We start from the raw sequence: 25,372 nt of genomic DNA, 5'->3' as shown, positions 1-25,372 counted from the left end.
TTCAATGTTATGTATCATATCTATTGTTATGAAAGTATTGTATATTTCAGCTTTATACTTTCGTTATCTGTTCACAACATATGAAAGCTTTAATCGCGATCATTTTAACAAACAGTTCAATTACCACACTTTTACTTTAACAGTAAACAATATCCCTCATCCTGCGTGAAAAATAGTACTTGTATTGCTAAACCATTTTAGTTTGCATCTGCCCTACAAGCAGAGGGGCAAATATTGTAAGTTCACGGGTGTAACATTCACCTCATTTCGCTTAATTATCCTCCCTTATAGCCAATAATGTCTTCAAAAGTCGCCACCACACCCTAAAACGTAGGGCATCGTAGCCGACGACCGTTAATCCAATTGCTGAAACTTTTGACATTTTTACGCTGCGTCCAACTTCAATGTCCATTTTACGACTCGACCACCTTATCCCACATGTTGTGAGATAAATAAAACATACCACAGACAAACAGCGTCCACTACAGACCTTTACACGTTGGAACAATTTCATTCATACCATGTACGATCCGTTTCGTTTGACTCTGCAATGCGTCGAGCTTTTCAGGCAGGGGTTGTATTGGAACGTAAAAAATAAACACATATGTATGTGCAGCATCGTGCAGTTTACAGTGTGACCGCTGTACTCCGCCAAAGAATATCGTCTTTTTATCAGCCAAACGTCTTTGAAGGTGTCAATTATGCTGAAGATAATAAATCAATTCTTCATTGTTGCTACGTTTAGCCACCCGTTCGAGGCGATTGGGCATCCATGGCGGGAGAAGTAGGAACGTGTCCCCCTAGCCCCCGGTAGTTGGTAGTTCGGTCGGGGATGCCGAGCAACAATGATGATCATTTTCTGATGACCATGGCGAGGCAGACGAGTCATAGCGGAATATACGCCTTCCAGAATCTGTGAAGTGGCCTCCGCAATGCCCACCAAGATGACATCCTTTTCTTTGGTTCTTTTTTTTTCAACTCTCAATACGTGGTGTGGCGTTTCGGATCGAGTCACAATACGGGTTTACCTTCTTCCCCAAGTCACAACTTCATAAGGTCAGTCTGGTGTGGCCACTCGCGAACGGGTTCGAAGTTCGCCGATGTCCACCAGAGCATCTTCACGACGCTTTACGCATGTTTCGCATTCGCGTACGCGTTCTTGCCAAGCAGACGCACACGTACGGATGGCAGATTTAAAGGTGAAACTGGTTTCACTCTTTACGAACGAAAGGGGACGAACATCTTCCTTGACATCTCGCCCCGTTTCGATCGTTCGAGGGAGTCATGCTGATTTCGACGGAGTCGAATGGGCGTCATAATTGATAACTTGATTTTTCTGTGGCCTGACCACAAGCAGTATCCGTTTTTGTGTTATGTTGTTGTTGGAAGATTCTCGACCCATTGGTTTGAGCTACCGTTAGGTGCGGTGGTTTTATGCGAATGGGTAAGTCCATTAGTGGATGGCAAGATACCATTCTGGTATTAGACTGGCGTCTGCTGAACGGAAGGCAATAATTTGTCGTACGTTGATGGTATTTCCCCATGAATGGATCGAACGGTTAGGCTGTTTGGGGTGTCGTTCTTGGAGCAGCATTATATCGACACAAAGAAGGACAAATAAGGAATCGCTAGCGAACATCGATCGGAAGTCTGCATTCATTTAGATTTGGTTTTATCACAGGCGATTTGATTGAACCTAAGGTTAAAAGATGAAAAGAAGAGGGTGTTGTGAGGACCAAAAATGGTTAAATATTATAAGAAAAACTGTTTATCTATGGCTAGACAAACTATTTGTCTACGATTAATAAATATCATCTTTATTTTTGTGCAAAAAATAGGCTTTGATTAAAATGTAAAAAATATTGAAACTAGTGCGTACATGCCAAATAATGAAGAATAATAACTTAGCCTACCTTAACCTATTTTTTATGCACTAGTTTATTACTCCGTCATCGCTGCTGACAATGCTGTTGAAAGGTTATCGTAATAATGCAATCAAAATAATAAAATAAAATCGATTACGGTTAATTTGCCCAGTTACTTCACACGGTACCACCGTCCCGTTATCATTTCCCAGTGCTCGAACGAAGATCATCCAAAATGAAAATAAAAGTGGCTTAAGTTTCCACCACCAACTCCCTCAAACACTGTCTGCTATCTGCATCCACCCGTCTTTGCCCCCATATCGTCGAATCTGTCCCCTTGACTTTACGGCGAAGCGCCATCCAGCAAGCGGCCGAGGTGTAGATGGCACCGGGTAGCGCCCTCTTTTCATGTGCTGCGTACTTCAAACCAGCTGCACCGGAGAGACGAGGCCGAAATGTCACGAAATTGAGGCGGTGGCGGTTGACGCTGGGCTGGACGAGGCGGGAAAGATCATCTTCAGCTTGTCCAGCGGCCGGCGTGCCGGCTTCTTCATGAGCTGCGACTATGGTAATAATAACAATAATCAAGTACCTCCCAGTTCGCGTGCGACTGTACAGTTTGCAGACGGGGGATGGGTATAGAGAAAAACAGAGACAGAGCACTGTATGCGTGCATAGGTTGGGGTCGGTAGGTTTTGGTGGCCAGTCAGTGTGTCAGACGAAGAGATCGCCACGAAGAAGCGGCAAAAGGGACACACACACACCATTCGGACACAGCTTTCCGCTGCTCTCGCCGTGTCTTCTCTCCACAACAATCACACCAAACACTCAACGGTGGAGGTAGTGTATAGTCGATAGCGCACCTCTACCGCATAAGTGCACGAGCGCGCGATATTCGGCAGCACCGTATCCTCCGCAGCGAAACCTCCGGGAGGGATGTATAAATATCTCTCACAAAGTGCCCTCCCAGCGGCAGAACGTAACGTCACCACCTCCGAGCAGGATCGCCCAGCGCATAGACAGCTTTCGTCTTCGAGTTCCTTCCAGCATTTAATTTCGTGTAATACTACAACACTTCAATCGGACATTAGTTTTTGTGTGTGCTTTAACGAAACCAGAATGAAAGTGATAGTAAGTTTGGTGAAAAAATTCGAGTGCTCCAAGTGTTAATGCTTACGATATTGCATACTCTTTCGTGTGTACAGATTTGCGCCTGTGTCGTGCTGTTGCTGGCGTTCGGTGGCGTGGAATGTGCTCCACAGGGACCGGCTACCGAACCGATTCCCATCATACGCCAGGAGCAGGAGGTGAACCCAGACGGTAGCTACAGTTGGAGTTACGAGACGGGCAATGGTATTGTGGCAGAGGAGCAGGGTTTTCTGAAAAATCCTGGCACTGAGCAGGAAGCACAGGTGAGATGGTGAAAGTTCTACTAAAGAATAACTCGGTTCGAAAAGGACAGTTATAGAATGTGTGCTCATAGAGAGAAAGTGTAAATGTATTATTTTCGATTCGATAGCTAGCTGTCCCTTTAGATCCTTTTCGATTGGGCCTAGACTTCTTCAATTTGGCTATTCGTGTTGCAATTTCATTGATTAGCGCAAGGTCGTTCAATATTTTGTGTGTGCAGGCCGGATTGGATAAAAATAGTGAAGCTGAAGTTCAATCTCGTTGTTTTTGACAATAAAAATTCAAACCGGGGTCAAAAAGTAATTAGACATGTATCTACAAGTATCCCATCAGGTCCTTTAAAACATAATGTTCGTTGGCGGGCTGCACCTTTGACCTACGGACCTTAGGCAGATGATTTTTGGTTTAACATGTAAAAGTTTGATAGTTTTGTACATATGCAGGATTTAGTTCTATGAAGAGCTTCTATGGTTCTATGGATACTAGTAGGAATTTGATTTTGATTTTTGATTTACTGCGCTTGACGATTTTTTACCAACAGAGGCTGATCCTTAATAGTTTGAATAACAATAGATGTACTATTTTAACAATTCTGTTACATTTTGCCAGTACCCATTTTCAATTGTATTTTCCATTCCCATTTAGCAGTTCAAAATCTCAATATCAATCATAATAAGCCCTATCGTTTTAATCGGAAAACTAACTCGAGCACGAGCAATAGGAATGTTAAGGATAAAACATGTAGGCTGAAAATCGGTTCCGCGGGCAGTTTTGTATCCAGAGAGATGTTTAGAGTCCAAATTTCGAACTAAAAAACATCCTAAAATTATATAAAACGACTGGACTACCACAAAATAATTTATTTGGATCTTATTGTAAAAGATTAAATTGTTATAAAAAAATTAGATTTATTTATGTAAATGTAACAAATGATCAATTTTATCCTTCAACGAGGACTTATCGTTCGGAAGTGTTCAAAAGATGTTTAGATTTGAAATCAAATTCATTTAAAAAATAATCGTTAAAGCACTTAAGACCTTCTGTTCGATTTCATTTTTGTTTGACATGCCATCCTGAAATTTCCAAACTAAGATTAATAACTCAATTACAATATTTAAACTAGAATGGCTCTTGCTTAGAGTTCCTGATTGATACTATTGACAAAACTATTGATTATATTGATAGATTGATACCATTGCATAAATTGAACAATTTGGTAATCTTTTTGTGCAACTGACCTTAACACTCAACAAAACCGACGCTAGAAAGCATTTTGACTCGACCCAGTTAGCTTGTTGGGGGAAACAAAATATTCTTTTATGTAAGAGTGAAATGAAATGTGAAACGCGCCCCTGATTGCATCGATTAAAGCAAACCGACCCGCCCGTTCCCGCGAATGCGGCAATCCACCCTCAATTGCTGTCAGTCCATTAATCAAATCCGCTTTACCAAGCAAATATTTATAGCATCTTTTGGCCCCCGCATTGCCCTGTGACCCGCTGACGGGCCCGTTCATCAGTGTGACTTTTCTTTCTATGCTGTTTGCTTCATCGCCATCCCAGCGCGCACCGTTCGATGGAATTTCTAGGGCTGATGGTGACGCACCTCCCCTAAGGTCGTGGATGTCACTGGCAGTCGAGAGAATTTACTGTGACTGTTGCTTTCGGAGACGGGTTGACATGATCACTTTGACTGAAAAGCTGTTGGCTTTTGACGAGCAGATATGCAAACGCCATACGGTTCCCGTTCCCGCCCGTGCACAACCGGAGCCTGGTGCAATCGAACAGGATCCAGATCCGAATGGTCACACGGATTACCGCCGCTTGGTTGCGCAACGATCTGGTTCGGTTTTTTTTTTCTCTCTCTCGCTTTTTGGTGTTCGTGACCCGTCGATGGGTGAGAGATGGTGGTGCAAAAATAAAACGGCAGCACTTCGGAAAGGTTAATTGGCTTCCTTTCGGTAAAGTGTGCCCGGGAGTCCCCATCAGCCACACTCTTACAACGGGTGTGCGGGTGAGTGTTTTCATTTAGGTTGGCGTGCAGCGACGGCCGCTGTCTTTTTAGTGTCAAATGTTGGCCAAACCTTTGACGATCCAATTGGCAATCATGGCCCCCCGTGGGGTGGGTGGGCAATGATATGGTTCAATCTCGTTATGATTTTTGAAGCCACCAATAAAACCAATGTTGCAAATCCGAGCGTGGCGCTTAGTTTGCAATAAAGCAGCAGATTTGTGGTGACAGGGTTAGGTTTGAAGCATTTTTTTTCTGGCCATGGTTTGCCATTTTAATCAGCTTGATTCTCATGCTTTTCGATGGAGCAATTGTTAAAGTCATTGGGTCGAAATTTTGGAAACAAAAATCTCACAATATCAACGCGATAGCCTGAAGCGCAAACTGATAGGCAATTGCACAATTTTACCAGCGCAAATGCTACCAAGTTGCCAACCGGTCGGCATTTATCGTTGTCGGTCTGTTGCGAAAGCCCTTTTGCGGCGGATTGGTTTATTTATTTACTTACACTTTAAATCCCACACAGACATCAACTACACCACTGTACAAGTGGCACGATCCGACAACAACACAACGATCGATAGCAATCATCCTCTTCACCGTTTCAATGCGTGTGTCGTGTGCCGCGTAGAGAACGAGTAATTAATTGATACTTTGTGGCTAGCTCACGCCGATATCCATCGACTAAACCACTCCGATCGAAACTCGTCCTTGGATCGTGAGCAGCTCATGCGCAGACATGAGCACCCGTTCACACCTCGTCCTGGCGCAGAAGGTTAAACGGTGAGGTTCGTCGCGTTGCCACTAAGCAGCTTCTTCGTTTTCGCAGGTGGCTCAAGGAGAGTATTCGTACACCGCACCGGACGGGCAGCTCATTCGGGTGCAGTACATTGCGGACGAGAACGGTTTCCAGCCGCTCGGTGATCACCTGCCTACGCCACCACCAATCCCACCAGCAATCCAGCGTGCGCTCGAGTACTTGGCCAGTCTGCCACCGAGTGATGATGCCTCGCGGAGGTACTGAAGGAGAGGAAAGCGAACACATTTAGCACGTAGAAAACTCCATCGTCAGTCGCTCATTTAGGTTTAGAAAACAGTGAAAACGAAATACATTACTCGCTCATACCACACGTCGCGGGGAAATCCTATACCCAACAAGTTATGTGAATAAATCATAACACCTTTTCTGTATCTTAATATAAAACAAATTGTCTTATTCACACTCGTGGCACACGCATCGATTTCCGCACTGTAAGGTACAACAAAACCTTCGCACATCTCCTAATCGTTGAACACAACAACGCGTCATCATTATCGAACGTTTCGTATCAGCGTCTAGCGTTATCCTTCACCCAGGCAGGCTTTTTAGCTAATCCCTCCGACACATCGATAGCTGTTTTTGCCACCCATCAAACTAATCACCCGTCAGCATCCTGTGTATGATTCGCGCGCGCGCGCATCGGACGCTTCTGCCTGCGAGCTTTTCGTTCTTACATGGGCCGTCTGCTCATAAAACGCACCGATCAGCACCATAAACTGGCGAAGCGAAACGAACGTTTCAATCTCAAGGCAAGTGGCATCGGGTGGGCCTGAGTGTCCGGATGAATGAACTATGGTAAGATTATGTTTTTTGGTTGGTTCGTGGGTATCTATGTGGAAGGTGTATCGGCTTACGTATGTTACACAGGCTTTGCGTACCTTAGGATGCGCCTTCTTCCCGTGTGGCGCCTTCTTTGTTTCAATCGGCTAGTCAAATCGGTTGGCAGAAGTCACTATGGGACGTTTGAAGTATATATTACATTCATTATCGAGTTTATTCTTTACTGTTTTCACTGCTGTTGCTGCTGCTGTCACTGTTTTCAGATGGAATAAAGCTATTTCAGAAAACAAAATTTATATTTTTTTTATTAGGCTATACTGTCACATACACAAACATCTACAACTAAATGAACGAATGAATAGTAAGTTAATTTAAGAACTAAAACATAACTTTAACATAAAATATATTGAAAAGATCCAGAAAATTTAAAACTTTAAAATATTCTAGGCATTGATGGACACTGGAAGAAAACTAAAATCGCTCAAAAAAGAAATGCTGTCGTTGTGAACATAATTGAAAAACCTGCCGGGTTCTTCTTCTCGTCTCTCGCAGTTAGGCTGGCCTAAGAAAGTTTTACATGAATTATTATTATGTATTTAGTATTTTACTACCGGTATAAAGGCCGGGGCTCCATTTTCACTAGCGCATCTGGCGGCGGTTGACCGAAGCATTTTGGCACTACATTCTGAACCGTTTCAGAAAATGTTTACGTTATGTTTATGTATTTTTTACTTAAACTGGACTGAAAATGTTTTGTAATAGGTACATACACATGTTCTGCATGCATTTCAGTTATTTCCGCCGGAAAGTTCGATGAAAAAATAATCACTTTTTTTAGATCCAGCTCGACCATTCCATCGATTACTAAAAAAGCTTCCACCGCTAGATGCGAAATTAAACTAGCGAGTACGGACCATGTTCCCCGGCCTTAAGGTTGAATTACACAACCTCATCTCTTAACCGGAGCCGGTGCCTGTCTGGATGGACCACCCATCGCTTAGATTTAATTCTGAATGATATAATCATCGAATATGATGTACTTCAGAGCTTTTTGTTGAAAAGATTGTATGTATTCACATTTGGTATACACATATTACAAGAAAGTTATATTCATTTTAATAGGTTATATGCTATATTAGGTTTCACATCGCAAGGAAGTTAAACATATACAACCAGTGGCGGATTAACACGAGTTCAGGCTCTCAGCGGTCATACAAATGTAGGCCTTTCTAAAGTGTCGAGCGAGTAGTTGTATGAGAAATTCTAAACCAGAGATAGATTGAGAAGCAAATTTAATAGTGAGCAGGAAGGTGGTTTCCTCGTGCGGCCACTTAGTTTGCGTAGTGTTTAATCCGCCCCTGTGTATATCTAAAATATTTAAAAATTTAAAAAAAAAATACTTTCAATACTTCATACTACTTTTATCCACTCCCAAAAAACAAAAAGGTTAATTTCCGGTTAAGAGGATTTTCACCCACTGTTATTATATAGTATCACATGGAAATAGAATAGCCCACCGGGCATATATCTTCACCAAATTTAGCCACCAACACAAAAACACTCCCAACCCTCTCCATCGCAAACTCTCCATCGTTAGTTAGCCCTCGAGTCGGATACAAATTTCTTGGAAGCGTGATGGATTTAGCAGCACCGATCGAAGCGGTGTTTATTAATTGTTTTGATTATGCCCACGAGAGCCTGTACAACATCCGCCGCCTTCGGGCTAGTGTATAAATATGAATATTCATGAGCCCTAAAGAATATTTACGGCTGGGCGTTACCACCACGATTTCCGCCCGTAATCCTGTGCTGGGCCAACTTAACGATCGCAAACCGTCCAGGATGTGGCACGGGTATTGATACTCCTTACTCCCCCCCCCCCCCCCCCCCCCACCAACATGATGCGTACCGAATTTGCTAATCGGCAAATATTTTACATCGTTTAACTTAATTGACTTCAGCACGGCTTCATTCGACGGCGGGTGCTTTCACTATCGCTCGATCGGATTCATTTCCTTCGTGCAGGCGGGGTGCAAATGGCAGCGGCACGCATATTTTACCGCGAAATGCCCTTGGATTTGAATGCATTTATGGAGCTAAAATTGGTTTTCAGGGACCCGTGGAGGCGACTAGCTGGCACTGCGATACAACAGCTGCATTCCTGCGATTGGCATATCAAGCATACAGTTAGAGAGGTAAGCTTCGACATCTTGCTCGAAATCATGGCAATGTGTAGGAGCGGCGAGAGAAAGAGAGAATAGTTTGACCCTGCAAGATCACCTCATGCTCGTGTGTGCCTAGATCATAACGATTTGGGTGCGCTTCTTGTGTGATCTTCTTCTGCTTGCTGCGTCGTCTGTCGCCGATGGCTACTACTACTACTACTACCTGTCAATGATGCAATAGCCCCTGACGGTGATGGTCCATCTGCCATTGATCCGCACGGGCAATCAAATCTTCCGACTGTGGAGGGTGTCGTTGAAATTTATGCAAATTTTGTCTAACGAACAACTTGTTTCTAGGCCCTCCGTTGTCTTTTCTCTCTCTCTTTTACTCTCTTTCTATCGTGTTGTCTCCTTCGTTTATCGTTTCTATCAAGCATTCCCCGTGGACTGGGTGGCCTGGGTTTGTCCAGAAGAAGGTAGAAGAAAACGATCGGTGTGCGCCTTATGGTGATTTGCTAGGACAACCGGACGCTGGCTCGTGTTTTTTGGAGCCGAATTCTCCCATACAACTCGAAACGAAAAAAAAAAACTCCGAAAAACGACACGAGCTCGGCAGAAGACACACACCAAACAAAACAAAAAAGCGATCGCACATTGTCGCACGAACCGATATAAATAGCCAACGCCTCGCTGCGGCTGCTGCCAGATATCGGATCCAAGCTCGACAGCCAACAGTAGTGTATTGCTTCTTCGATTCTCTTCTAGCGTGACGTTAAGCAGTGGAATTAGCTTCCGTGTGGCCGTAATCAAAGTGTACACAGTCAACATGAATAAGGTGTGTGGTGGCGTTAGTGCGAAATATTGTTGAATTAACGATTTTTGGATTATATTTCATTACGGTGCTAAAAAATGTGTTTTAAAGGATTGCCATTAAATGTGCAAACTATTTCACTTTTATGTGTCTGTGTTCTAGCTCGCCAGTGTGCTCGTGATCGCGTTAATTGCAACCGTAGCGGCAGATAAGGACGCAACCGTGCTGCGACAGGACGCGGAAGTCAACCCGGACGGTACATACCAGTATGCGTACGAAACTTCCAATGGAATTGTGGCGGAAGAACAGGGTACACTGAAAAACTTGGGAGAAGAGCAAGCTCAGGTAGGTGTACAGAAGGGACACATCCATCATTTCGAGAACTTGCGTTTCATCCCTCAATCGATCTATTTTACGTACGATCAGGTGGCACAGGGACAGTACTCGTACACCGACCCGGAGGGTAATCGAGTCTCGGTGCAGTACATCGCCGACGAGAATGGTTTCCAGCCACAGGGTGACCATCTGCCGACACCACCACCAATCCCGGAGGCAATTGAGCGCGCCCTCCGACTGCTGGCAAACCTGAGCCGGAACAAGCGTGGATCCGTGTAGTAAAAGCAGCTAGCAAACACTGTCCCCTTTTAGCGAAATAAGTTAGTGATACAGGTCCCGGGCACTTGGCAGCAACTAGTCATGTTTCTGAAGCGTAAAGTGACAAAGGAAATAAAAACCACCATTCTTTTAAACTAGCTGATGGTGTCGTACAACATTATTTTTTGTGTGTGTCTTAAACAGGTGGGTTCGTCGCTTACTCGTTCGTTGAACTCTTTTCTACCGATTCAGTGGCTATCCAAGGGAAAAGTTATGCTTTGATAGTTTGTTTGCAGTTACTCATTTGTTTACTTTTTTATACGCAAAAAAGCTTCTATTTACGGCGAAAAAATCCTCTATTCCCTCCACACCCGCGCCCGCTGAACTTGACATTGAGTATCGCTTAAGATGGCGATGGGTTATGCAAACAGACTGCTTTTGTTGGCGTCGCTGTTTTGTTTCGGACTCCTATGTGATGCTGTTTCGAATTTAAAATCCCCTATCGAGCAGGCGGCAATGCAATCCACAAGCGACCTTGCACGTATCGATGTATAATTTTATACTGCTCTCCTGGTATCTGACCCACAAAGATTTATATCGACAGCATCCAAACACATGCCCGCCTTGTGGTAGTAATAGCATTAATAATAATAATAATAGTAATGATGATGATGATACCCATCGTGATGACGAAACTAGTGGCCTTCGATTTTCCGGTCTGTATCGGCGCGTATCACACGTATGCTAAACAAATGGACGAAGCGATGCGATCCAACGAGACCACACGAACGAAGACTGCGAGACCGTGAAATCTCGCCCGAAACCTTGAATCTTCGGACAAGAAGATCCGGTCCGCGTTGGAGGTAAGCGCAGGATGACAAAGGGGACATCTTCGCGATGGTTGCGTAGTGGAGAATTTGTTTGGATTTTGTTTTCGTGGGCGATTGCAGTCAATGGAAGAGGTCCCGATGAGAGTTTAAAAATAGGTCTTGAGACGTATTCTTACGCATTCAATTGGATATCGTGTGCGGGAAGGTGAGTTGCGTCTGTATGAATTTCAATCGGTTCTGGTTCTGTTTGGGCTTATGACATATTTCTGAGTGGGTGAATCGTACGAAAGGTTAGGGTGATATTGTTTATGAGGTCATTTTGCTTATTGCAAAATTCACTTGTACCAGATTGTTTGGTTGGAGTGTTGACTTTTTTTATAACTCGAATAAATTGAATTTACAATAGGAATGTTAAAATCACCATTTAAAACAGAGCTATATTCAATTATTGTGTGAATTTAATCGTGAAAATCGTTGTTTAATGATATTTTACCAATTAGAAATAAAAATATTTTGTATTATTTTTCAAACTGTACGATATTAGATTACATAAATACGTACAACGTGTCTTACAAAATATATTAAATTTAGGTAAGACATAGATTTTAATCATTCCCCTTTAAAATTTCAGCTGGTTAATACTTCAGCCGAGTGAATCAATTGTTGAATATAATACATTAATGTATGATATTTTTCGTAAATAGTTGTGGTACGTAATATTATGTCGTATCTTCAATACATATGAATTTTATTATATAGCTTAAAAAACTTACTTCTGGATAAGGATTTGTTTCAATTAATAAAACATTGTTCAAGGATAAGCCCATAAACTAGCTGTTTCATTATCATTTTTGTTTGGCAGTGTTAAACTCCTTTTTAGTTGTGCTTGATTGACCTAAGCGACACGATTAAATTCGAGGTCACTTTATAAGCATATATATAATATAAAATAAAATATACGAAGGCCTAAAATCATATTTGAAATTTAACCTTATACTTTCAATTACAAGCTTTAATCACTTCATATTAAGATGTATAGTAAAATGAATAGCCAATTTATAAACACTTCCACTTAATTTCACGAGCTGTTTAACTTCAAATGCACCACAGTAGAATGACAATGCGTTCACGCCCACGTCTCTCACACAACTGACTCAAAGCTCACTTGCCATACCTTTCTCACACATGTGTGTACATTCTAGCTACACTCGACCAGCCTTTAAATTAGTATATTTTACGAGATGAAAAACGTATCATTCTCCACCTATCACCCCAACAACAGCAACAGGTTCATCTGGTTTATCAATTGACATTCGGCGGCAGGATAATAACTCTTACAGGGCTCCAGGGGACACGAGCGAAAAGGTGAAAAATATCGAGCATTTTTGTAATAAATTTAATGTTCACTGATTTTGCGATACAGAGGCAGTTGTGAGTGCGACGCGCAAGTTGAACCACACTCAATGGTATATAGAATCCAGCTCATATTTACGCGATGCTTGGAAGAACCGACACCTTTCCGATGAATATATTTGCATCAGTTTCTAATCAAATAAATTCATCATCCCTGGGAAATGTGACTATTCGATTTATGTCAAGGAATGATTATAAAGCGCCACAGTACAGCTGGGCGTATATAAAAAGACAATCATGTTGAACGGAAATTAAACACGCTTTTCTAATTGTGCGTAACGGTTGTAGCTTGCGGTGAATTCACGCTTAGAGACACAATGCGTCTCCATTTGGTAAGTGGTAGGTTGTAATAATATTGATTTTAGCTTAAACTCACTAAACTGTCTGTTGTTAGAGCTTTATCGTTCTAGGCGCTGTATTGGCATGCGTCTTAGGTCAGGACGATGGCAAATACAGACCATCGCCGAGAGAGCTGACCACTCAGCGGCCCCGACCATATCAGCCATACGTTGATCCTAGATATCTTCAGTATCCGTACAATACGTACCGTTACTCGAACGATCGTCGCTACTACAATCGAAATGATGGACGATACAATTCGGGCAATGATGGTAAATACGTGCCTAGAAATGATGGCCGCTACGTGCACGTTGACAATCGATACAAGCACGTGGAAGGTCCCAGTGGCAGTGGAGCGGGACGGGCAGGATCTGCGGGCGGTGCAGGTGGCGGAGCAGGTGCTTCTGGAGCGGGAGCAAGTGCAGCTGATACTAACCCACCAAAACCAGCAACCACTACTTCAGCACCATCTGCACCGCCACCTACCCCTGTTCCAACGTTGGCTAGAATAGCCCAGGTGAAGGTTGCTCCTAAACCAGCATACGCCCCCGATGGATGGAAAATCATACGTCTGGAAAACCAGGTGGAAAACGATGGTTACCACTATGTGTGAGTAAGGTTTGGCAATTTGAAACAGAACTCTTAAGTGATTAGCGCTTTGTAAACTATCTGTGTAGATTTGAAACCGAAAACGGAATTTTAGCGGAAGAAGCAGGACGCATCGAAGACAAGGGCACTGCTGCGGAAGGACTTCGTTCGCAAGGTTTCTACCAGTACGTCGGAGACGATGGAGTAGTTTATCGAGTCGATTATGTCGCTGATGGCAACGGTTTTCTGCCGCAGGTATGATGAGTAAACCATGTGTGACTAATGCTCATGGTTGATCACCAATGGGAATTTAAAAACATGATTAATGTTTTTTTTTACCATCCCACACAGGGTGACCATATACCAAAGGTGCCACCGGCGATCGAAAAACTGCTCAAATATTTAGCCGCTCAACCAAAGTGAATCTAAAGTAAGAGATTCATTTTTTTTAGGAACGATAACGCTGTATTACTGGTGAGAATCAAATCTTTGGAAAAGAATGCTTCATATAGTGAAAAGATTCGATGACAAATTCAAAAACGTAACGCTTTCGTAACGGCGTACATGTGCTATAAAAGAATGTTTTATAGGAAGATCGTTGATATTACAATGCAGGGCAGAGCCATCAATATTACGAATTAAAATTTGAATTTTGTTATATTTGTTTTAATGTAATACAAAAAAATGTTTTTGATGTAATCCTAAACCAATAAAATACAAAAATAAATAAATAAAACAAAATTTTACAATTTGCCCACTCACATAATAGAGGTTTCTAAATGTCTTTTTGCATTCACAAAACAAAAGTAGAAACAAATTTCTTAATTTAGTACAGGCCATTTTGCTCCTCGTACTTGTTTAAAATTTAAACCAAAACCATATTGTCAACACTTTTTCATTGGATTTCAATATTGGCTTGAATTCTATAAATATCAAATGTGTACTAGTTTGTTTCGGCTCGTCAGATGTAAAAATCTTGTATGTAGGTTCATTCTTGCTGTTTTTTAATACTTTTGGTACACTGGAAGAAAACAACAGCAGCATTACCGATTTCCAAATATTCAAAGATAGATACTAACAATGAGAAATGAGGAAGTGTAGACAAAGTGGACGAAAGAATTATGTTATGATGTTAAGATCAATGGCAAATGTCTGTGTCTATACTATAACGCAAACTATAGTGTAGTTTTATTGTACATATGCAAATATTTATCGTGTAACAAAATTTAGCATGCTGTTTGTTCTATTAATGATGTTGTCGGCACAGATTGGCGAACCCTGTTACAGCAAACATAAACATAACGCCTAAATGTAGGCTTTCGTGTACTAAATAATTCAAGAAATTCCTTAGGCACTGAAGAAATTCTTTCGATGTCACCAAAAAGCGAATGTTGCCAGTCGCCTCTAATCCATTAAAAAAATGTAAAAAAAGAACTGATGAAATTGAGTTGATTCTATTATCTTGTATGCATACAATTGATGACCGATGTTTTTCATGTGTGAGTTTTTATGTCCAGAGAATGACAACATTAAAGTGTGTCTTAGCCTTTTGTCTTATACATACGTTAAGTTATGTTCGTGCCGTTTTTATTACCTACCATTATATGCGTTTTTATTGGTAAAACATATTTACTTCTAATTTTCTGTAATTGAACTGTGGTGATTTTTTTGTTGAAAAACTTCATTTTAACATATATTTAGATGAATAAATTAAATGTTAAAAAAGATTATCCAGTGCATAGTTTTAAAATAGTTTTAAGATTATTATGGTTTTTAATGAAAAATCAGGCGTTTTTATTGATTCGATGTAAGAATCTTCTTTTTTTTCTTGCATGTTTTTTAAATCAGCCTTGCTAGTTTAGATATACATTTTTTATGCAAGGAATCTTAGTATAGAGTTGATCTTTTTTAACTTCATTTTGACCAATAAATTATTTTTAAACATGAACTCGTAAGGTCAAAGTCTGTAAAGAATATAATAAATTAAAAAAAAAAAGTCAAATGTGTTTGTTTTTAAAACATGGTTCCAGGTCATGAAAAGTGCAGGTATATAGGGATTATATGCATCACAACCATACGGAACACTTCCAAGTGGCGACAGTAATCCATTTATCAATAGTTAGTCTCGAAATATTTGCCTTCATGAGTAAGTAGATCAAGAATGCATGCAAGAACACACCTATCAATACAATTCACACTTGTGTTACACACGCTTTTTAGGGAGGTACACTACAAACTAAAATCCACGTCCTGCCCACTTCCACGACCGAAGCCAAAGAGAGCCTCCAATATGGTCAAATAAGAAGGAAAGAAATGGGTCGATTAAACTGAAGACACTACCTCACTTACTCCACCTGTCGATAAACACAGCAAAACTCTCAGCTCCGCTATCTGCAGCTTGTTCCATACTTGATCGAATTCGGGAACGGTCGTAGCGATTCTCAAAATGATATAAAATGATGGTTTACTTGGTTGTTTTTTTTAACATTTTGCCATATTGTACGCATAACTGAGCAGGATACATGACCGAGCGGCTACATGAGGTGAAATATACAGCGAAATGAACTATTTGGCTGGTGAAATATCTGACATGTACAGCTAAAGGGTTGGGGGAGACACAACATCTGCTTTCGAAATTCTATTAAAAATAATATCTTCTTAAGCAGAACATTCCCTAATTGGTAGAAATTATGAACTGTTGACTGAAAATTGACGAAGTACTCGATGTTGAAGTTATTCAATGAATTTAGTTACGATTTAGTGCACGATATTTGTTTACATTGCACATTAGCTGGTTGCTCTGAAACTTTATCTATCAGATATTTCGCCTGTCAAATAGTTCATTTCTCTGTATATTTCACCTCATGTCGCCGCGCGGTGACATAAATTAAAGCGACCGTTGTATCCAGGGAACGGCAACTATAGTTGCTCTTCGATCGAGTTTGGGAAAGTGGCTGCTGATCGCAAAAGAGTTATTTGGACGTGGAGTGAACGCGTCCACGACCCGCTCCGGCTTTTTCGATTTTTGTATGACTTCGTGAGTTTTGGACTGTCAGTGGGTGTTGATGTGTCACCTCCCTTACATTTTTCCTCCACACTTATACATTCTCTTTTGGATATAGCTTGATATTTAACGATTCTTAGTACTGAAGCTTTCGAAATTATCACGATTTCTTATCGGGAAATGAACAAAAATGAAATTGCTCGTTATGCAAGATTTTACTCGTTAAGAGGGGTATTCGTAGAGTATTTAGATTTGCAAGTTAGATTTAGATGCCAAAATTTAGCTGTAAGGGGTACTCGTTATGATGGGTTCCACAGTACCGCATATTTTTAAATTAATTTAAAGAGCGACAATTTTCAAGCAATACGGCTAAAGCCGATCCTTCTGATAAAACAAGCAAACCAGAACTAAATAGGATATTTGTGAATGCTTCAGAAATTTATGTTTCTTACCAAAATGCACTACATAGGCAGTTTTCGTTAATGATATCAATTAACCGAACATTTCCCCCAAACAAGTGCCACCAATACGAAAGCATACATTTTGCGACACCACAAGGCTAAATATTTCAGCGTTGCATATACCATATATTCTCCTTTGTAATAAACGTCAACTAGCACTTCGTACAGCCACCCATCAACCGTAGCGTTGAGTGCTCCGTTTCATCAGCACGCTTCCAAACACAAAACATTTAGAAACGCTACTTTCGAAATTCGAAGATTCGATCGAAAATGAAGTACGGCTCAAGGATTGCAAATTGATGTACGCATACGGCAACAGTGACCACCTCCGTACTGTATGCAGATAAATTCTGCACAATTGTAATGTTCTCTCCATTTAAAGCGTCGTTCATCGGCTCTTCCCACAATCGATCGTATTCGGCCCCGGTGAAGGACTTGCACGCCATGTACGAAATTCAACGAACCCATCTTTTAGCATGGTAAGGTCGACCGTATCCTTCCTGACCCAAGGGTGACCGAAAGTGAGTTGATTCGGTACAAAACGATCCATTCACACGAGTAGCACCTTCGATGATTTGTCATCTAATCGCTAAACACACAAACACACGATTGCCCACAATGCTACTGGGCGTCTAATAAACGCCACTTTCGCTTTACCTCGCAAATGCGCCCCGGAAAACAAGGGAAGAGGGGATGATTCTGAACGATTTTACGACCCATAAAAACCGTACACATCTTATTCTTCCGCTCATTTGCCTTATATGTAAATAAAGCTATAAAAAAGTGTTAAAATGCGTAACTTTTGCATTTGTTCGTTTATGAGTGTGTAGTGTGTTCACGGGAAAGGGGTGCATTCCCGGTACGATCGATGTGGGCACTACTTTCTATTCGATTCGGTTCGTTTCACCTTGAACCTCGTTCACATCACCGGCCTTGGATGGCCTTGCGATTGGTTTATCGGTAAGCTTTAACTACCGTCCGTTCCCTCGCCATTGCCGATGGGATGTTTCCAAATTTTGGTGCTCTGCATCTCGCTGAGTGATCAATCTCACCCCTCTCAGGAACGATGGACCGCACGGAAGCAAGCGTCGCCAGCGGGCCCGCTTTTGGGCAGAAACGATTGAGCGCAATTATCCTGAATACTTAAGCCTCGCTCGTCCCTACCACGTCGGCGCCGGCATATGGAAGCCGCGCAGAGTGCAATTGACGGGCGAGTGTTGTGTCGGTCCCCAGATCGCCGATCGATCGTCTTCGGACGGGCAATAAACATAAACTTTTTACTGTCATATTTTTTCGCGCCTCTCACACCGCGCAGGAAGGCCGTAGTACTAGCTCTCCCCCATTTTGTTTCGTTCGCGTATGGCATTCTCCCAAACCGACCATCTAGCTGGACATTGCGACCACACCGCGTCAGTGTAGTATTTAATAGGAACTTTGCCGCAGCTTCAGTTTAGTTTGATTTCATCAATTACGGACACCGCAAGTACGCGCTCGCAGGCGAGTTCGTGCAACTTCGAGCCAACCCGACCCGGACAGTGGCAATCCAGTGGCAATGCAGTACCGCACACCGACGTCCATCTTAGTGAGTCATCCCAGTTACACACAGTTACTATAATGCAGGATGGTTTACGATCCGCGATCGGATTTGTGGCGCTTAGAGAATGTCAATCAACGGGTGTCTCGGGTGCGTGGGATGGTGAAAACTTTATTCCCTATCCCCAGCTGCCCTATGAAACTGTGGGGTTTGTGTGTGTGTGTGCGTGTGCGTTGGGTGAGGTGGGAATAGTGTCATCAACAAATGCCTGGGAACTATCCGGAAACCGACGATCGTCATCGACCTTGTGGTTGGTGCTAGTGGCGCAATGATTTACCTATTGTGTTGGTGGACTGACTTAGTGTGCCTCTGGAATTGATTAACCCGTTTAACGATGTGTCTCCAACGACGCCATGCGTTCAATGTCCAGGAATGTGTGGAATGTGCAACAGGAATTCTTTAGTGATACCCATTTTTCTCTGTTTGGCTCGTTTTGCAGATTTTCTTCTGTTTGGTATGCCACATAGCTCTATGTGCACCGAACGATGGAAAGTATAACCCGAGAAAGTACAACAAAAATGGAAAATACGTGCACAGAGGTGAAGGTGAGTTGTGTTTAATATTCGTGTGCGAAAAAGGAAAGAATTAAAAGTAAAATTAAGCGTGCTAACAGATAGACGTTTCGTCGCATAAGAGTCCTGGAAGATTTATATGTGTTCTTGTTTAAACTCTTTGTCTTGACATTTTGCTCGGTAAACAGTAAAATTACGGATTGAACCTAGGTAACCAATAATAAGTTAGGCTATATTTATCTGTCCATAGTATGGGATAGTCGGTCCATTTATGAGTTTTGATACGTTTTATTGGCATTTAGGTTTGTAGCGTTGTAGCATGTCCTTATAATAATCTTTTTGAATTGGTTTACTGTCATAGATGCTTCAAATTTTCAAAATTTTCGTTGAATCGTCATCTAGTGTTTAACATTTCGCTAAAATTAGTGCAATAATGTTTTGTCTACGCTATCTGCATAATTATTACCTCACCAATAGTTAAAGTTAAAGTAATGACAAAAATCATAAAGAACTACTGGCATTTACCTTACTGTGGAGAAATACTGTCAAATAAATTCACCTTGTACAAGTAATAAAACTAAGCGATACAGAACGATAATACGATAATTTGATTTCGACAGTTGAAAGTTGTCATTGAGAAGAAATTGATGTATTTTTTTGAATGTCTATGCTTATAACACACACATTTCACATTAAACACACATTTCCAAAGATTCCACAACTACCCGATCTTGAATATCTATATCGTGTAAACGGCTTTTGGAATATAATTAATACATTATCGAACATCCAACTCTTCAACTTCGGTTAAAAACAGTCATATATCGGGGAACACCTGTACTAAAATTGTTCTTTTTTCACATGATGAAAACTACAAGAGTGTACTTTTTTGTATTGAAAAAGAGCAGATAACTACCGGAAAAAAGTATCTCATCTTCAAACATTTTGACTTTTGTTTACTAGTTTCCAAAATGTCAGAACGAAAAAAATGTGTTCGTTGTTATTATGATTTGTTCCAATGCTATTCAAAGCTATATTGCAAATGTTCAGTTTTGAGTTCAAGGTTTTTTTTTGCAAGAAAATATGTAGAAAATAAAATTTAAAGATTAATAACGTCAAAGTTTTACTAAAATTCTCAAATCAACTATCTTTCAAACAATAACAATACCACATATTTCACCTTGAATCACACATTTTAAATAAAGTGGCTCAAAACGAATAATTTCTGTCAACCGGGCCATGTCACGACAACGTGCTCTTCAGCGAGCTGACCAACGAAAGACTGACAGCAGAGAGAAAATGAAAGAGAGAGAGTGAGTCAGAGAGAAAGAGAGAGAGAGAGAGAGAGAGAAAGAGAGAGAAAGAGATGTGGTATATTTTAATAGAGTAACTTCCTCGTTTATCTCAAATTAATAAATATTTTAATGAAATATAATGCTTACTTACTTACTTACAAGGAATTAAAAATGAATGTGGAAAAGGGCACTGACACATTTGAACCATTCAAAATCGATTAGATTTTAATATATGCAATAGATATTTACACATAACTAAATGATCCCCGAAAACTTTCCAAATCATCAATCATTTAATTTCATTAATGCTACGTTCTCCCATTAGCATACAGTGATTGTGTCTGTGATTTGGATTTCCAATCAAAAGGATGACACTACGCCTTGTCACCACGCTAAATTGTGATGTTTTCCATGTTCCTCAATCATACGACCATATTTTGTTCCAAATTATTAACCACATCTTGGACACACGCAGCTAGCCATCGAAGAAAATCTGCATTGAACGGAAATACGCAGACACATCAAATCACCCTCAAAACTAACAGAGCCGCACAATTCGAATGTATATGATGTGAAACCAGCGCGTATTGGTCGAGCGTATCAAATCAAGATAATGTGTTTGTCGGTCCACTCGCAACCCTTTTTGACGACTTCTCTAAACCGCTGAACACTGGTAGGAGCGATTGGGTGGTGTGTCGGCTGCGGAAATTTGCATAATTTGTTTCTGATTGGACATCATAAACATTTATGTTTACAGGAGTTTTCCGTTGCTATCGAATGATCTGCAGCCCGAGGCGGCCAGAGCGGACGCCGAACATAAGTTGTGTTAATATTAATTGTAATGTTAAAAATTGAATTAAATCGTATCCCATTAACCATGACGGACAGGAGAATTATTCATATCTAATCGTGTAATTTAAGAGATGGACATGTGTTTAACGAGCGATCGTGATATCTTCTTCCATTCGGGACAGGAGACTACGTGGAGGATCTGAGCCGGTACCGGTACGTGCACTATGACGATGGCGATCGCGGAAGGTACTACCACATACACATACCGTATGATGGTGGTTACGGCAACTACGAAGGTGGCCACGAGCCCTACCGATTCCCACCGTACGATCCAGCCGGAGAGTATGCGTAAGTGGATTGAAGTGGAGTTGAAAAAGGTCCTGGATCCTAATTATGACCTTTTTTACATGCTTTTGTTTTCTTTCTCTTGCAGCGAACAAGTGAATAAGTATTCGTACGATCCTTTCCGAGCGGATTCGTACGATATCAAGAAACCATCCATCTATCTTGAGTACGGTATACCTTCGGTGTCCGAAACTAACACCGCCTCCAGTGTAGTGGATGTCCGGAAGTCGTTACTGCCCGGACCAGGAACGGCATACCTACCCGTACCAGCATCAGGGGAACTCGACGTTCGTCAATCACTTCTTCCTGGGCCGGGAACGGCGTACCTTCCTGTGGTGTCTTCCAAAGAACAGAGTCTTGCGATCGGCTCCTCCGAAAAACGATCAAAAATCCTTCCCCATCCTAATAGCATCGACAGTATAGATCACCTCACAACGGCTGCGAGCTCCGATCGTAACTCCGTGCGTGCTACGACAACACAGCCTCCGATCGAGACGACAACAGTGCCTAATATACTAACCGATCGGTCCGATCCGATCGATGACAGTTCGCTGCACAGCCGTCCCTGCTTTGCCACCAGCGCCCCACTAAAGCTCTCCAAAACGTGACGAGTGAATGAAAGCTTCGGCGAGCTTTTACGGATTCACCGCGTTGCTGTGATGATCCACTTAGGTTAGTTGATAAGCGGTTCGTGCTCTGTATTTTGAAAGTTGTTGCCCCATAAACATATTCCCCCCACAAACACGATGATGAAAGATTGTTACGACCTTGACGACACGAGTCACATCGAGCGGTGTGATGTGATCTTGTTTTGATAAAGGTATAAAATTTACCTCCATAAAATATCACCGACTAGAGGCAGACCGAAGGTATGTACAACCCCTCCAGATCCCTCCGAAAAGGCCACCTGAACGTCATAAAGTACGGTGACAAATTAACTGCTTCCGGTGGTGCTGATGATGCTTCGTTTGCAGATGCTACCGAAACATGGCCCGAAGAAACACTCCGATGCTCTAATGAGTTGAGCAACACTGGCTGACAAGATAAACGGTGTCGCATTTGACTTGAGGGCAGATTTATGCAAATCCATCCCAAAGTGTCTCCACTGTGCAGCGGCAGTGGCGAACAAAGGCGAACCACACGCTCGCCGTACGTCATCTGAAGGATTTGCTCGGGATGGTTGATGAGGTGTTGTGTGTTTGGCTTTTCGGATCCTCGCCCATTTGCTCACATGCCGCTGATCTTGTCGCAAACAATACGCCTACATCATTATGGTTAATACGGTTGATTTGCATGTTTTCTGCACGCTTCGTTGACGACCCGAAAAAGAAGAGGAAGAAGAAGACGCGATCATAATAATCAGCAAACCCCGGAAAACAGAGGATGCTCCATGGTTCGACACTGTTCGGTTAACCCGCTTGCGATGCTAGGTCTAAATGTCAAGATCACCCGCACACATTGGAAATATTGCTCTTGATTTCCTTCATTGCTTTGTTCAAACTAGATCACCACCGTGAAAGCGATCATCCTTCGCTCGTTAGCAATCCTTTTAATGCTTACACATATTTTTGGCCACCATATTGGTTCTTCCTCGAACGCTGTTCTTTAGAGGATTCTCAACCTTCTGTTCTCCCCCTCTCTCTCTCTCTCTCTTTCTCTCTATCTCTCTTATTATTTCTTTCTTTTTCTTTCTCTATAAATATTCTCTTTTTTACTTGTAGGTCCTGGCACCTGACCTTTACGGAGGCAAATTTCATGCCCGGTGATCGTCATCCTTGCGCTGTAAATGTGAAAAGATCATCGACGCTAAAGGTCGAAAAACAAGATCGCCTTTAAGCGATCGTTAGAATTCTTCCTCCGTTTCGTGGGCCGTTATCTATGTTGCCGAGCAGTGTTCCGTATTATTTTCGCCATCGTTGACTCAAAAAAACATTTGAACCCATGGACTTTTCGGCTGTTGGCTGGTTGACAGGGCAAGCGACAAGACGAGTGCCTTAATTTAAAAAAAAATCCCGATTCCTGTTTTTGACCACGAACCGTCTATCATTAGGGCGAGATTGTACCATTTATAGTGGTTTATTTGCATTCGTTTGCTTTGTTTTGACCTTTTGTGTCGCTCTATTTTTACTTAGCTTTTGGGAGCATATTGAACAAATTTTTGTAAAAAGCTTTTTCTAAAGGATAAATTAAGCTATATAAAATCACGGTGGTAGTGGACCGTTCTTATCATTTTAATTGTTTTGATTATTTCTGTTCAACGAATGGAACAACATATGCGTTTAAATTGGTATATTTTCTCCGTGCTACTTACCATTTTATCAAGTAAAGGATTTACATATCAAGAAGGAGGGAATTAAAATAGTAGCATTATTAACAGAAAAGATACCCGTTTATCCTGTTAGAGAAACAATTCTATCATCTTATATCATTAGGCATTGCGTAATAGACTATGGTAAATTCCAATAAAAAAAAAATTTGAATCGTTTAAGAACTCTCAGTTTGGTCATTTGGTTTAAAAAAAAGTTGATCCCAGTTTGGTTCCGTAATCTGCAAATGTATGTGAAAGATGCCTAAGTTCATGAATTAGTGCAAATATCGACACCTAAAAAAATTTCTTAACCATCTACAAATCCAACCTCATAGTAATGTAGCAAATTGACGGTTAATCACAAAGTTAAATTATAGTACATAATACTGCTCTGTTTACTGTATATGTTCAACAGTCAAATGTATGCATTTATCACAATTCAATGACACAGAAGTTTGATATTTTATAAGAAACTTCAACTTCAGTCAATCAAAAAGATGCTAAGGTGCATGTCAGTTATGTTAAGGTATTTTTCACTGCCATTCTTCTTCTTCTTCTTTGGCACAACAACCGTTGTCGGTCAAGGCCTGCCCTTGTACCCACTAGTGAAGTGAGCTTGGCTTTCAGTGACTTATTGTTACCATAGCAGGATAGGCAGTCCTACGTATGGGGGCACGGTCTATTTGGGGCTTGAACCCATGACGGGCATGTTGTTAAGTCGTACGAGTTGACGACTGTACCACCAGACCGGCCCATTACTTTCACTGCCATTACTATGGGATTATTCAATGATAACACGGCTTTAGGAATCACACCTACATGAGGGGTACAATATAGCAGTAAAAATGAATATATATACCCTATCTATTACACGAATGGTGTGGCTTAAGCAGTGTTTCTCAAAGAGGTTCTCTGCTGCACACCAAATAGCGCAAGGCATTTTTAGTGAGCGGTGAGAATGAAATTGTGTACAGATGAGTGCTGTGGATGATCGACATTGAAAACTTCAATTTCTAATTTTAATAAAGTATCTGACTGGTCGTATTGCGAATTTTTCACGTATGGCATCCCCTAAGCTTGTTTATTTGATAGAATTATTTGAATTCAGTTTACCAAAACAGTGTGTCTACATCCACATCTGGCTCGAGAACTGTGTGAATTATGAGAATTATGTGCCAATTATGGCACTTCAATGGATAGGATAGGATGAATCCGAAATAATCATGAGATGTGATACTCAGGCTTCTTCTATTTTTTATTTCGACTCAAGTCGAGAAATTTGGTAGAAATTTGACGGGTTTGAATCAACTTTGGAATCGAAAGAGCCCGTTGACATTTTCATAGATAAAACTCTCCTACTTGACACATTTGTATGAAAACCTCGAAACCACAATTAGAAGCAGGATAGTTTAGTTGTAAGTTGTTTAGTTGTGCAC

General features: G+C 41.4%; 1 protein-coding gene and 1 pseudogene across 2 annotated transcripts; both read left to right on the top strand.

Moving 5' to 3' along the window:
• Window positions 1-2,819: 2,819 nt before the first annotated feature.
• Window positions 2,820-14,284, top strand: LOC120955207 (uncharacterized; annotated as a pseudogene).
• A 3,627-nt stretch (window positions 14,285-17,911) lies between these two features.
• LOC120955206 (uncharacterized) lies at window positions 17,912-22,894 on the top strand. 2 transcript variants are annotated; one of them, XM_040375835.2, is made up of 4 exons: window positions 17,912-18,672; window positions 19,124-19,229; window positions 21,469-21,631; window positions 21,717-22,894. In XM_040375835.2, exons 1-4 carry the CDS (start codon window positions 18,643-18,645, stop codon window positions 22,234-22,236), a joined length of 819 nt encoding a protein of 272 aa, XP_040231769.1. In that variant the 5' UTR covers window positions 17,912-18,642; the 3' UTR covers window positions 22,237-22,894. The 2 variants fall into 2 exon arrangements, with proteins under 2 accessions (XP_040231769.1, XP_040231767.1); XM_040375833.2 differs by having other exon boundaries at window positions 17,917-18,672; window positions 21,466-21,631; window positions 21,717-22,892.
• Window positions 22,895-25,372: the final 2,478 nt, after the last annotated feature.

This window comes from Anopheles coluzzii, chromosome 3 (assembly GCF_943734685.1).
Source record: "Anopheles coluzzii chromosome 3, AcolN3, whole genome shotgun sequence".
Taxonomy (NCBI): domain Eukaryota; kingdom Metazoa; phylum Arthropoda; class Insecta; order Diptera; family Culicidae; genus Anopheles; species Anopheles coluzzii.
This window is presented reverse-complemented; position numbering and strand designations above follow the sequence as displayed.

Excerpts from the sequence above, each read along its gene's own strand:
- LOC120955206 (XM_040375833.2), top strand. The coding sequence starts at position 18,643 with ATGCAGTACCGCACACCGACGTCCATCTTA. Across the intron at positions 18,673-19,123 it reads GCACACCGACGTCCATCTTA|ATTTTCTTCTGTTTGGTATG; the intron begins GTGAGTCATCCC and ends CTCGTTTTGCAG. Across the intron at positions 19,230-21,465 it reads ATACGTGCACAGAGGTGAAG|GAGACTACGTGGAGGATCTG; the intron begins GTGAGTTGTGTT and ends CATTCGGGACAG.